Genomic DNA, 14,994 nt, shown 5'->3' on the forward strand with positions numbered 1-14,994 from the left:
TCAAATAAAACAGTTTGCACTACCATCCAACATGCCTACCACAAGGTCACCATTCTTTCTCGCCCTGTTTTCTGTTCGATTTCAAGACAATCAAACAGATATAAATTCATCGGAAACTACAACACCAGCTATACCAGCCAGATGGCATGACAAGCATTTGGTTCATTATCAATCAACTTTGAACTGAATTGTTAGGCTTCTGAATTCATACATTATCACAGCACCCACCAAATATACTTTAAATGAGAAATTCATCGGGACTAAATTCATTTTCAAGCTGGCCATAGGCATCTAATTTTAATCCTATAGTTTTGAATGGTATTCACTGTGCATTTGAGCACACATTCATAGAAATGCAACCTCGCTTGCCAGGGTTTGATCGTCTCCCACCAAAGCTCATGTGAACACAAACCCTGGCCACATATCATTACACCACCCGAGATGTTTAGGGCGGACAGGTTGCCGCTAAGCGGCCACTAGTCTATGTGTTAAAAGCCAATCAGATGCGTTGTTTTTCAGTATTCAAAAAACGCCTAATGAAAAACACCCAATCTGAAAACGCATAACGCCTAATTCCTAGTAACATCCAAGAAATTGACCTATATCCCTACGTGAACTAAGTAACGCACCGCTACATAGTTCACCTAGGAGAGCGTGGAGCCCCGCTTGTTCCATCTTGGTGTTTCTTGTTGTTTCGCCGATGCTCACTTGGTTACACAACCAAAACACAATGCTAAAATCTATGTTATCATTTCAAATTAAGGCAAGGAGTGTTATGATAATAAAAGACATTTATTTTTTATATGGAACAGTTTATTATCACTTTGTCATTCAAGGAGGTTCAGGGGGGGCTGAGATTATAATCTCTCATTGGTTTGTTAGGCCTAATTTATAAGGTTCACATAAGTGTGGTTGTGAAACGCTAAGGAGGATAATTCGAGAAAGGCTATTTTATCAGTTTTGTGTGCGTTACCTACGAGCGTTATGTATGTATTTCGCGTTATGTAAATTGCTTGCACGGCGGACATTTTTCTATCATCATCCTAAAATGCAGTTAGAGTAGTTAGTGTTCATACTATGTTCTCGTTCCGTGAAGCGTAAAACACTGACATGTATTTTCAAACTGCGATTCATTCCGTTGATGAGTATAATTGAATTGGATTGTGAGCATCAGTAAATAGTACAGTAACAAAATTAGGTCATTTTCTAGGAATTACGCGTTGGTAGTTCTCTAAACGCGGAAAACAGAATGACAGAAGGCGGAATGGCGGAAAAGCCTAAAATTCGGTTGTGGATTATGCAGAAAACACATAGGCCTATCTATTTTATACTGAACCTGGATTTTACTGCACGCGGTAGGCCTAGCCCCGCGTGTATCAGCCGGCGCGTGTTTCAGTACGATGCTCATCAGGATAAAGCCAAGAAGTGAGTGTAGGCCCTTTACCTCATTACAAGTAAATAGGCCTACTAATCTCGCAAATGTCCGCTCATTTAGTAGTGACTAGCCTATATGCTGTGCAGACAAATTTTCCTCAATAAATATGCAAAGACTGACCAATCATTATCACAAAAAAATATTTCATTCCTCAACCGAGCGGAGAATGATTCATAGACTACATGTAGGGTTATTTACAAATCAAAACAACGCAAATTACGTACCGGGTACCAGTAAGAGTAATCAATAGTACGAAATTCAATGTAGCGTAATTTAAAGGAATTCGATGGAATATCAAAATTGCAAGGATCAAATTAAACTGTATAGAGTCTAAAATCAGTGGAAGATAAACCCACTGTATAAAAGAATTTATCGAAGGATTAAAAACAGAATTGTTAAACTGATCAAAACTGTGTGAATTTTTGAATTTTAATTAATCAATTAAGTTTTTTATCTACATTAGCGGGTTTGATCCACTGTGTGATGTTTGTAGCTAAATATAACAGATGCATGTCTGTATGTATCTTAATTTTATGCAGTTGAGTTGACGAGGTATTGAAAATACAAGCGATTCCACCATTCCACCCTTCATAGATACTCCTCTGCTTTTCCGTTTCCGTCATTCCATTTTCCGCGTTTAGAGAACTACCATTAGGCATTTTTCGAGTACCGGTTGTTTTTTATCCGCAGGTTCCCAAGCCATGTAACCCAATTAATTCCAAAAAACCCGCTTTTTTCTAAATCTGTGCTGCATGCATGGTTGAGTGTGATTAGTAAATGAAATGAAATTTAATTTGGCAAAAAATCATCAAGTCCAATTCATTCAGCATAAATCATAGAAATCATTGAGGTGAGCAGAAAACAACTTATCCGAATCATTTGTTCCTGCCAACTGCCAGTGTGTTACTTTAAAAAACACAACGTACTGTGTTAATCAAATTGAAGCAGAAAGTGTATTTTGTCACGTATAACCCATAAATTGCATCATTTCATGATAAGTGAATAATAGAGAATGGCCATAGTGTCTCTGGGGCTCTTGCCCTACATTGGTTAGGTTTTCATAAATCATTGATTCATTTTTTTAAGGAGAGTTCATTCGATTTTAACAGAAATGCAGACGAATTTGAGAAGGCTGACCAGCACACCCAGTGGAGACTTGCGTGGAATCCACTATTGCCACAGTAGCGTTTTTTGAATGTCATGGGTCTGTAGGTTTATGTTTGGCAGGTTGAGATGGTTTGTATTGTGGGTGAAACGCGTGCACACGCAAGCACACATGTGTGTGATCGATGAATAAACACCCCAGACAGATTCCAGGAAATACTCATAATAAAACACCCACCAAGACATGCTAATAATAAAGTAACATCTGGAAATTTGAAATGTATAGAATCGTGACATCCATCTCCACACAAGCCCCCCTCCCACTGTCTTGATTGACACAAAAATATGAATACCAGATTGTGATATTGCAAGAAATTGTGTTCCTAGCATATAAAATTGATTAAAGATGCTTTTCGAGATTGGGGACTGGAAATTGATGGTATAGACTTACGCGTACTTAGGGGATTTTCTGTTTGTTTAGAATAAAAAATGACGTAGTGTGTTGTTTACACATTTTTTTCATCGGAAACATAGGGTCACGAGCCACAAACCTTCCTTCTCAAAATCATTCATTATATTTATTCATTGTCGATTAGTTTAAACAAGAAGAAATAAGTATCAGAGATATCGTCAGGTGCACTCATACACCTATAGGCTGGCTATTGACAAGCGACACTAGCTCTCAATTGTGTCCGTAGGAGTCCGTAGGAGTCGGTAGGCGTCTAGCGGTAGCCAGGTTTACGGACTAGGGGTCCAGGGACACCACGCCCACTTGGGAAGTGGTTTCAAATGCTCTACAATCTAACACTTTCAATATTCAATGCCCCCTGGTGACCATATACAAATATATAATATACCAATGACCTTGAAACTCACCACAATCATAGACCATGTCATGAACTACAACTTTGCAATTGATCATGACAACAAAAATATGCCTAGGTACCAATCTAATAAGGAAATACTAAGTTATTGTACTATTCAACACCCCCTGGTGACCACATTGAATAACTTATGTCCTTAAAACTCACCACAATCATAGACCATGTCATGAGCTACAATTTGGCAATTGATTAAGGTAACAAAATATGCATAGGTACGAACATGATATAGAAATACTAAGTTATTGTATTATTCATCGCCCCCTGGTGGCCATATATAAAAACCAATGACCTTGAAACTCACCAAAATCATAGAACACTTTATGGGCTACAACTTTCTAATTGATTGTGGTAACAAATTATGCTTAGGTATCAACATAATGTGGAAAAATTTTTTCCCACCTACGAATGAGTACTGATGACACCAAGATGGCCGTCAATTGCGCCATAATTGGCTGATAAAAAATACCTGTAAAACTTCCCTTTCCAAAGAATACCCATCACTAATTGCAATGAGAAAAAGAAAACCAGTAGGAAGCTACAGGACTCAGAATTCGGGCAAAAAATTTTTGGGCATTTTTGGGCACTAAAAAGGTCATAGGACGGCCATCTTGAGTGCGATGGACCCAATTTTTCTTATGTTGATGAGCCCTTGAGGTATTCAAATATATACGAAAGATCAAGGTAATTGATCGAAGTGTCTTCAAAATTTCCATCAAAAAGTTCAAAAATGTGTAAAAAGTGCTGATTTTGGCGAACAACAATGGCTGCCAGTCGGCCATCTTGATTCTTCAGTTTTTGGGCTGAAGATGCATCTAGGGTAGATACATGTGTAACCTAAATATCAAGACATTACATTGAAGCGTCTTTAAAACTTCCCAAAATAACTGGATTCCGTCTAGGGACGGACGGACGACAGACGAAATGTGATCGCAATAGCCCGCTGGGACTCAAGTCCAAAGTGGGCTAAAAAAGAGGCGATTTTGAAAATTTTATTGCAATATTAGTCAATTTCTATGCGCAATAATGCAGCGGACATATTCTTTAAGGGGAAAATGTTGCCAAATGCTGAGACTAGCGCGTCACCCCACCCTCTATCCCCCCACCCTCTATCCGCTAGTTTTGTGTCATTATTATTCTTTGTGAGAGCTAAGCTTAGATCTCCACATGCCGAGAGGTTTTCTATTCATGTGAACAAATACTGCACGCACACTTTAGCGGCTGTCGTTACAATTTTTTTCTAGGAATTACTTGATATAAATACACCCTGACGACCTTGAAGTGGTTGTTATTCGAATAAACAGCCCACAGTACTAAATACAACTGATTACTAATCTTCTATAATCAACTTACATAATATATAACAAATTACCAATAATACAACATTTATTGATAAGTATCGGGATATCGGATATCAGCTGGTACTAGGATACATCAAATGGAATATGATATTTTGAATGGATTGTTCTCTGAACATGACAGGCCCAGTCGGTGGGATGTTTAAAAATCCCGTGGCTTTGGGTCGAGTGCCTTTCAAATAACTATGTATCGAAACCGAATTTTGTAATTGGTATAAATAGTCGCCAAACTTATCGTAATACTTCAAAATAAATGTCCATCGACCAACATTTCAAGACCGAAATCAAACAGCTACAATTTTTTCGAAAGGAAGTTTCTTACAATTCCATGGATTCGAATACATAAATGGGTTAATCACTAAAATCGACCCCGAATACAATTTATATCCATAAAACGCATCAACACTGACGTTTTCGCGACTAAAGAAGCACATTCTAGGAAATACTCGTTAACAGTGGGTCTGTAACCGGGTGGACTTATGTACGTATGCATGGAATGCAGCTGCCAAATTTTTAAATCATCAATGGCAGTACACTAAGATATCTGCTGCAGTACCCGAAGGATTATTGATCTGCACCCGTACCAGTTTCTCTCTCTCTCTCTCTCTCTCATCAGCAGATTCATACCCTGCTATAAAAGTTCAAGGTCGTATATTATGATGACTTGGAACCGAGCCAGAATTACCTTCGGTTCACAACGCTCCTTCCTGCTTTCTCTCTCCAGCTTGCTCGCTCGATATTTTTCCCCTCAATCTCATCTCGCCGTGATATACGGCTTAGCCTTGTACGGCGATCATGCATAGCCTTGAAATATGATAAACTGCCGCAGTTTTCATCAATCTGTTCGCGTTAAAAAGCCATTGCCAAAAACCTCAAGCTCTTAACGAAAGCGCAAAAAGCAAATTATATCATTACATTTGTCACGAATATTTTGCCTAATTCCGTCATCAAAAAATAAGTAGTAGATAATGAATGAACTTAATCCGTATTTCTATTTTCATTCCCGCCTACATATAACCAATACCCCTGGTTGCCTTATCATCGATCAATGGAATATCTTGCAACGACTGTGGAAATGGAATAGATCGAGCAAAACTGGGTGGTAAGAGCTCTGATGAACAGTTGGCAGAATCCGTCAAAAGCAGTATGGGTGTTCGTCCTAGGAAAATCAATACGCATGATGAATCTTCTAATTTTGAAAGTGTTTATGCACAATAGCATAAGGAATAACAGTTTCAAAGAACAAACTTTGACCTTGGATTATTTTATCCCATAGAACAGACTTCAACACTCGTAAATGTACATCGTCAGTTTTATGCAATCCCTGACGCTTATCGATGAAAGTGACTTGAGCCACGATCACACCCAAACTATTTGGCCTATGACAGGCCTGATTCAAATTTGGCCTGTGTGCCTAATCAGAGCCCCCTCACTCACTCGTTCTAACAACTCACTCGATACTAATAAAGAAAGCAACACGATTCGCTTTCAGAACCAGTTGAAATTCATACGCAACAATTTGACCTGTACTAAAATTTTACTCGGGAGTGGCCCGACGACTTTGGTCTGGCCAAATTTGGAACAGTTGTTCCGGACCTAATTTGGTACATGCCAGAAATGCTTGTGTGACTGCAGCTTTTGTAAAAGTTAACAAGTTAAGGGCAAAATTGATTGCAATTGACTGCAATTTTTTAAAATTCGAAGCCAACACTATTTGACAGGTAAAATCGCTTGACGTTAACATTAGCTCAACCATCGCGCCGGTGGATAACCCTCTATTGATTTTAATTTGAAAACCAAACGGTTAGATCTATACATACCCGGAACCAACTGAGTTTCAGCAATGTTAAGCTGGCAATATATTTTATAACCTTGTTGTTTTGTGAGGGTTATGCGTAAACAATATGGAAACGTTGTAAAAAAATTTCAGCAGCGTAACACGAGCCCACTGCACCGTGCTTATTCTCTAGTGTTTTTTTTTCACACTCGAGTAAAGAGCTCCCAAAGATAAAACACAACACAAATATTTATACATAAATGAACACCTCACACAACATTGTTGGTGGTACCAATGAGATCGGAGCCAAGCTCAACCTGAACGCAGAACAGTGACCGGTAATTTGCCTTCCGACAGCCAGGTAGAAAAAGTTTGTGTATACCAGTAAACACCAACGCAGTGTTTTCCAAAAAAAGTGTTTGTCAAGTGGGGTGGACACGCTATGCAATTTTATTCGCACGTCTGTGGTTTCCAATTTGCAGGGGCAGATCCAGGGGGTGGCTAGACCCAGCCCCTAAAAATTCTTGCCCGAGGTGTAAACCACGTGAAAAATTCGTGCTCATTTTTTCAGGCATTCGGGGATCTTCCCATGAGATATTTTTTCCAGTGGTTGCATTTCAAAGGCTCTGAGGCTATATGAGATCATAGACCAAAACCCGCCCAAACCACCACCCTATTCTGTGTAAACCAAGGCCAAATTGTTAGCCCAGTTTACTCAAATCGAGGCTTATTTCAGAATGAATTTGCGAAATTTGAGAAAATAAATCAATCACCGGTCAAAACATATGCAATTTTTCAGAATACCTTGCCATATTGCTCGAAACAAGTGAGTCTCTTAAGATCACAACACACACACACTGATCCGGGATCCGGGCAAAGTCTTTTTAGTCACAAATTTAGACATAAGGCAACTTTTGTCTAAATCACCGATAATGACTCGTGTGACGGCCTGTAACAATCACAGGCCGCAAAGTGGCACACATTTTATCTTGCCGCTGATTGGCTGTTTGTAATCGGATCTGTTGCTATTCACTGCACATGAGGCAACTAACTGACAGCAATCCGCCGAATTTCTAGCATGCTAGATAGTGAGCGATATTGTCGCTGGCGAATATTTGTCTAAAGAGGTTGCCAATGGCCGCGCAAAACTAGGCAATATCGCAGCTAATATTTTGCTCAAGACATAAACTGTTGACAAGTGGTCAAGATATTTCTATGTCTGCACCGGGCTTAACACGGTTCATGTTACCGTTACATACAATATATACCTAGGAATGGGTTTTCCCCCATAACCTTTCCTGAACTCTGGCTTCCATGAGCTACTTCATGAAGAAATGCGATCAATTTCCAAAAAATTAATTTTCCTGTCATAACTTACCACAAAAAGCTGTTTGGTTTGGTTAGAAATCTGTCTCGTTGACACTCGCCACGTGATCGGATGAGTGCTACTCAGTATAATCACCAATTTGTTTATAAACAGACCTGCAACAGAAGCAAAACAAGAAAACTAACTTGGAAGTTTATTAATGCCTTGAAAAACAACACATAAATCATACGATATTAAGGATCAATAAAGTTATTTTGGATTTGATTTATGTCGGTAATTGAATTGAATTGACTGACAACCAGTCGAGTTCAGATGTATTGATGACGTAAGTAGTGCACATCCTCTAAAAAAAAACTATCAAAATTTTTCAAAAATAAAACTAGAGGTACGAAAATAAACGCCAAAATTCACTATTGTAACTGTTATTTTGAAGAAAATAACGCCAATACTGATGAAGTAGTGCACATCCGACTCACACAGAACCCCTAAAATAATGCATATTAAGTATCAATGTATATAAGCATTATTGCTATGGTTTCACGGGTCAAAAACAGTTTACGAAGCTTATTTCAATCGAGGCTTCGCTGTCGACGTTTGCCATATTTTCCACATTACCCATGACCTTTAACCGGAGACTGTCGGAGACAACATCGAGCACCAAATATTCGATATTTCTATTAGTGAGACATGTATGTGAACTGGATGATAACCAGGATAAAATAAATGACACCATTATACTGCCAAACAGGTGTACAGAAATTTGCCTCATTTGCTTTGGAATGAAATCTTGTTTCAAAATTACAGGTGTTTTGAATCGATGCCATCAACGATCACTGGTTATCTCAAACAAAGTCCCGGAGGAGGCGGTTTTTTATAGGCCAAACAGTCAGCCTGAAATATTCCCTTTTGATGAAATGATGGAATTTGTGGGTTATTTTCGTTACAACAAATACTTTCAATCGTATTTCCTTAAGTTAACACAGGCAAGCAGTTTAGTTGGCAGGAACAAGATCATACTTCAGATCAATATGTTTGATTTCCTTCATCTCAATGATTTACGCGATCTACGTGAAACAAAATTGAATTGGGCGCAATGTTTTTTCGGAATAAAATTGAATTGATGTTGCATGTCTTTTCGCTGAATTAAATTGAATTGGATTTGCGATCGAAGCGCCTAACTAATCAACAGTCATCCGTGCTACGGCGCATACCTGCGAATGAGCTTTATCACCCAACCCTTGCACATTGTCAAAGGTAAAAGTTCGGTAGTATAAGTAAGGCTGTTTCTTTATACATCTGGCTGACAAACTTTTCTTATTTCTGGGTATGAAAAAGAAATTTCATTTTCATTTTCAAGCCACCCCCTATTTCTAAACATAGATATGAAAATAAAGATGAACATATTTTTTTTCAACAGCCACACCATGTTTTGATCATTTTTTTCATACGCAAAAACAATCACGGTGGACAATGGTATTGGATATTTGTCAGGTCGTACAGCAAAAATAGCGTGACTTCCAAAACAACTCAAAAATTTCTATCTAATTTTCAAAAGAAATACCAATGGATCACATGAACACCATGCAGCTAACCCAATCACAGCGAAGAAGACTTTGCTCTCTGAATGGCTTTTCGAAAACCAATATATTCAGAGGTCACAGTCAGAAGGCCTATTTGTCCGCCAGCTACTCCAATGACCACGTATTTCGGAAAGAAAGACACACAATAGGACCATAATACATTGAATGCACGGGATCATTTTCAGAATGAATGAATTGAGACTTAGCAAGATAGATTTTTCATATCACCACTGAATCAACGCATTCCTTGAATAGTCATGTAACTAGATGCTCATTTTTAACAATCCATAGCTACCATGATCAGAAATATATAGCTTTTATCCAGGAAAAAAGACACTCTAAATATTTGGATGGATATATGAAAGCTGTGGGTACTGGAGTGTGTAATGGGTAGTGTAGTGTGATCTGTGGGCATTTGTGGCCAGCACACAGATCACATTGTTCAATGGGGTTTGGTCCAGGACTCGCGAGATTTTCAACAACACGGAAGTAACTTGTAATAAATGATGACTTGAATTGCATGACTACCTACCACCCCTCATTATTGTTTGAAAACTAAACGTTCGGCACTGACTAAAAATTAGTAATAACATTTTAGAAATGGCCAGAATTTTAACTTAGGTTCTATCTCATTTTTATTTTACAATTGCGATTGGTATAACTTTTTTTTAAGGCTTCATGTTTCGTCTGCAATTCACTGCAAATAGTTACGAAACTACGCACATTTCAGTGTTTTTGGCAGCTGTACACTCAATCGGCACCGTTCATGACTAGCTTCACTGCGGAATTATCATTAATTAACATTGCCATATCACATCATCAACTTATATTGTGCCTTAAAACCCTAACAGCCAAAATAATTGAAATGCACACACGATTTCTATCATCGAAAATTGAGAGTGGCCATGTTTGTGTTTGCTGCTTCGCGTAAATCCCGCGCGGTGGCGCAACCGTGCGGAGTGGGGCCGATACGTCCAGAAATATATAGCCTTTATCCAGGAGCTAAATATTCCATGACTCGTATGATCAGAGCCGAAGTTGAGATTAATATCCCAGTGCATTTCAGGGCTTTAAAACTAGAGGATGGTCACTTTTATTGAGATCCAGCATTTTATGGTTTACCCGAGTAGTAGCAACCTTCGTAAAACGGTCCAATTGACTTACCTGTAATCAATTTCAACGGTTCAAGATGGAGTTTGATTTCTACAGGTGCACTGTTGCTACCCTGACTGATATAGTTAACAGCCCTGACTTCCTTTGAGCCATGCCCCAGAGTACGACTTGCACAGCCGTGCGGGGCACTGGTTTGTTCATATTGAGGTATTACGTACGGCGACTTGAAATTATCCTTTATTGTACAGCTATTGCCGGCAGCGATGACACCTAGAAAAAATAAAAGTTCAAGAACATTGTCAGCACAAGTAAGTGTTTATAATCATGGAATGAAACGTGACTCAAGTTGCTCTGGGTGACACGGAAACCAGCGCAGCCTGTAATCGTGGGTCGCTACGACGGAAGATTATAAGTGACCGTTGGCGATCAATTGCTTGTTGCAGCGCCGTGTTCAGATTGCTGCAATTATCACTAACTGCAGGTGAAAATTGAATGATCGCGTGAACTATCGATGCCGGAACAAAACTGATCTAAATTTCAACTCAGCTTCATGAAACCCGCATTAATCACAGTAAAACCCATAAATATTGAAAGAACGCTGTACCCAAAATCATCCATAATTGATATGAGAAACCACTCGATGCAGTCGCAATAATTACTAAGTCCTGAGTATATTTAATTTCACTGAGACTCAAGAATTTGGAACGGGATACTGCAAAAATGTCTTACTATGAGAGAAATAATAGCATGCAATTTAAGCCGCGATCACACAAGCATTTTTGGCCTGTGACGTACACTGTTCACGGGGTGGGCCAAATGGGCCCAAGCCTGTTTGGCCCCGACCAGATTTGGCCTGACCAAAAACGTTGGACCAGGCCCGAGCCAAATTTTAGCACGAGACAAATGATTGCGTTTGAATTGCAACTGGTACAAGAAATGACCCACTTCGCTTTGTTTGAGCATTGTTTAGTATTGAGTGAATGGTCTCCAAATCGTCTCAGTGTGATAGTGGCTTTAGAAAATAGACATCTGATTTATGAAGAGGTAGAAACAAGGCTTCCAGGATGGAAATCTTTTCTTATGCCAAAAAACCATCCAGTGAAAGTGGTTCTCTGCAGCGGATAATGTGAGAAAACTAAAACATGGCTTCGATGTATCGTTTCAAAGACAATGAAAATGACAAATACAGAGCAGTGAAACTCCTGATTCTAGGGTTTAAGAAGTTTATAAGTTCACAAATCTGAGTTGAGTAATTTTAGAAACTTCAGATGATCTCCCTTGGAGCAGAAATGATCTCCTCATAGACCTTATATTATATCCATGGGTTGATCATGACTTCATTATAGTACTTCATTTCTCTGGTTTTCGAATACCCTCATTTTGCTGGTGACGTCAGGCGTATAACCTCTACACATAAGTAAGTAAATATTCTATTGAGGTGCTTCACAAGATTGTTGACCTCGAATATCACTAATGTCACCACTTTATAGGTCAGTCAAAATTAAAGGCCAAACGTATGTTATTGTATAGGGTAGGAATCAAATAAAATCTATATACGTAACACTTATACATTTTATATGGTCTAAAATTGATTAAGCCTTTTTCACAGCTGCTTTTATGCAAGCACATTTTTGTGATCTCCTTTTGCTGGTCTTCTCTTTCCTTCCCTGATCTTCGCTCCTCTCTCTTCCCCGATCATCTCCATCTCATCTCCCAGATCTTTTCCCTTCCTCACTTCGTGCTATGATCTTCCTGCTCTCTCTCCCACATTCCCTCCTATCCTCTTCTCTACACACCTGATGGAAAAGAACTAATCCGATCGACACAAAAAAATGTACAATATATCAAGGTAATATCTAAACTGCTGACCTCTTGCCGATAAGATATAGTTTCAGCTGACTTGCGTTCAAGGCTAAATCGTTCATTTTGCTTGCTTGTCATTATTCCAGAAAGCCAGCACTAGCGGGCGTGGGAATTTTTTCATATGATAAATACAAATATATGTATATTTCACGATTCCATTTGTTTTTAGTTTGATAGCATTATTTACATTCTTAGATGATTATTAAAAAAACTCACGGCAAGGTATAAACGTATCGACCTACTGCTATAGATGGAAAATGATCGTTCCTTGAATAAATAGGTGGGAAAATCATCCCTATTTCAAGAATGAGGATTCCAAATGCTTCCTTATTCCACTTTCGCTATCATCCCGAAGAGATACAAAATCCACTTGAATTCATTTTGGTTGCTGCTCCATGGATTTATGTTTGCTATAGGCCTACTCAAAACAAGAGAATATCCCACACTTTGCTTATAAACGTTCACCCGATGCATTGAGGGTAAATCCACATTCCAGTTACTGGTAATCTTAGGCAATGACATGCCATTCATGTAAACTAGTGAAAACCACTGGTGTTTGCGAGTCCATAACTTAAACTTTTTGATTCACTGGCTGAGAATTTAGTAGGAGCGTTTTAGAATGTGTAAATATTAGATAATTCTGCCTACCGAAGATGTTCTGTACCTGTAGAGGTCACAGATAGAACTATAGGAAGCAAACAAAAAAACATTTCCCACGTTTAAATATGGGCAGCGGCCAGCCTTGCAATGGCTTGCGATTCACTATGACCCGATTCATTGTGACAGCCAGCGACGATTGCATCTCAGTGACCACTGTCGCCGACAAATGTGTCGCAAGGCGGCAAGTCACAAGCTGTACCAACCAAGCCGCTGTGGCTGTTGCTTTTGATGGCTGAAATATGTTCTTAGAGTTTATCGGGGTGCTTACATAAGTCATTTTCAAATACTTGTCAAGGTGCAAAAAAATCGCAAACAAAAGTAACCACGCCTTGTTACAGCTATTAATAACAATGATATAGATTGAGGTAATAGTTCAAGTATAACAAGTATTACACATGATGTCATGAGGCATCATGAGGCGTCACATTGGCCGGCAAGCTCAAGAAGCTGAACTGATGTGAAAATAAAGTCAGTTGACAGCCAATTTATTGTGAACACATACGAAATCAGTAAAATATCTGTTCAGCTGTTCTCATTTGTTGGCAATGTATCAACTTAGATCCAATATTCTTCAAGATCTTAATTGCGGGGTAATGACAATGATATCATAAATTCTATCTTTACATGGCACTATTTTTTAAGATAGTAAGACTTACCACACTTTACAGTATAAAACATTGCCTAGAGTTACATTCTTCTATTCAATAAATAATTGTAAAGGTTTCTACATCTATTTTCTAATATTACTAGGTCTTAGTTCTTTTTCATCACGCGCTCTTTTGATCACTGAATAATAACTCGCTACTTTTTGTGCGTCGAAAGGTTAAAGACTGGACGATAAAAAGCACCCACTGAAAAAACTAATTACATCATAACGCCATAATGGTAGGTCCAGCCACTGACTAACTGTGCCATTAGTGGAATGGCCTTGTTGTGTAAGGCTGATTTATGAACAGATTAACACACAGTTAGGTGCAAATTTTGCTGCCCAGATAATCAACATAAAACCTCTCCATGTCATCACACCTATAAACAGAGCGCAAGATCACGAGGGAGGTGATGGGAAAGGGATATAAGAAAAAGAGAGAAAAGAACGAGATGGAAACAACATAGCCCCCATTTTGCGTATGCTATAATGGCTGTTGGTTGCTAACAATGTGCAAGAGAATATATTTCATGTAACAATTTTTCAGATCTCAGATTTTGGTCATGACATGTATCTCTATAAAAAGCCTTAAATTCCTTATAATAGCACAATGTATGGCACTATAACAACGGATTCCAGCACAGTAATATGAAAACATGAGGGGGTAGAAAAGAGGATGATGGAAAGAGGAAGGTTGATATTCGAAGAGGGGAAAGAGAATAAGAGGCCACGCAACTGATTTCAATGATTTCACTTTACTCAAAGAATAAGCATGCAAGTTACAACTTCCAACGTTTGACTGAGGACTCCTTGAAATGTGGCTGAATGCTTCTGACTAACAATAAATAACCTTTATCGACATCAATTTTCACTATTTACAATATACGTGTGTAAACAGTGGAAACATGAACACGTGTGAAAGTTGCACTAAATGGGGCAAAGTTTGCCGAGTACTACACGGGTTATAGACCCCAATAAGCATTATTGCCTAGCATTAATACATCGGAATTGCAATCCAAATCCAGTTCCAAGTGAGTGAATACCCCACCCACATCAAAAATCTAGTGAACATCAATGGCTGCAACTGAGATATGTTAATATTTTTCGGAACACATTTGAAGTCATGCGTTATTTTGCTTTGTTTCGTTCGCTCCATGTGTTGTTGATTATGGAGAAGCACGGTTATTGCTGTAACACTGAGTACAACCAGTTGCTCAAAAATAGAACACAGGCAACTGGTTTGAACTGGA

The 14,994-nt window shown here is 38.7% G+C and overlaps 1 protein-coding gene across 1 annotated transcript in view; it reads right to left on the reverse strand.

Moving 5' to 3' along the window:
* LOC141908610 (transforming growth factor beta receptor type 3-like) overlaps positions 1–14,994 on the reverse strand; it is a 48,116-nt gene that overhangs the window by 23,123 nt on the left and 9,999 nt on the right. Inside the window, exons 2-3 of the mRNA XM_074798713.1 lie at positions 10,627–10,845; positions 7,934–8,037 (exon numbers count right to left, since the gene is read on the reverse strand). Coding sequence (XP_074654814.1) covers positions 7,934–8,037; positions 10,627–10,845 — 323 coding nt within the window. The remainder of the gene's footprint in view (positions 1–7,933; positions 8,038–10,626; positions 10,846–14,994) is intronic.

This window comes from Tubulanus polymorphus, chromosome 7 (genome assembly GCF_964204645.1).
Source record: "Tubulanus polymorphus chromosome 7, tnTubPoly1.2, whole genome shotgun sequence".
Classification (NCBI taxonomy): domain Eukaryota; kingdom Metazoa; phylum Nemertea; class Palaeonemertea; order Tubulaniformes; family Tubulanidae; genus Tubulanus; species Tubulanus polymorphus.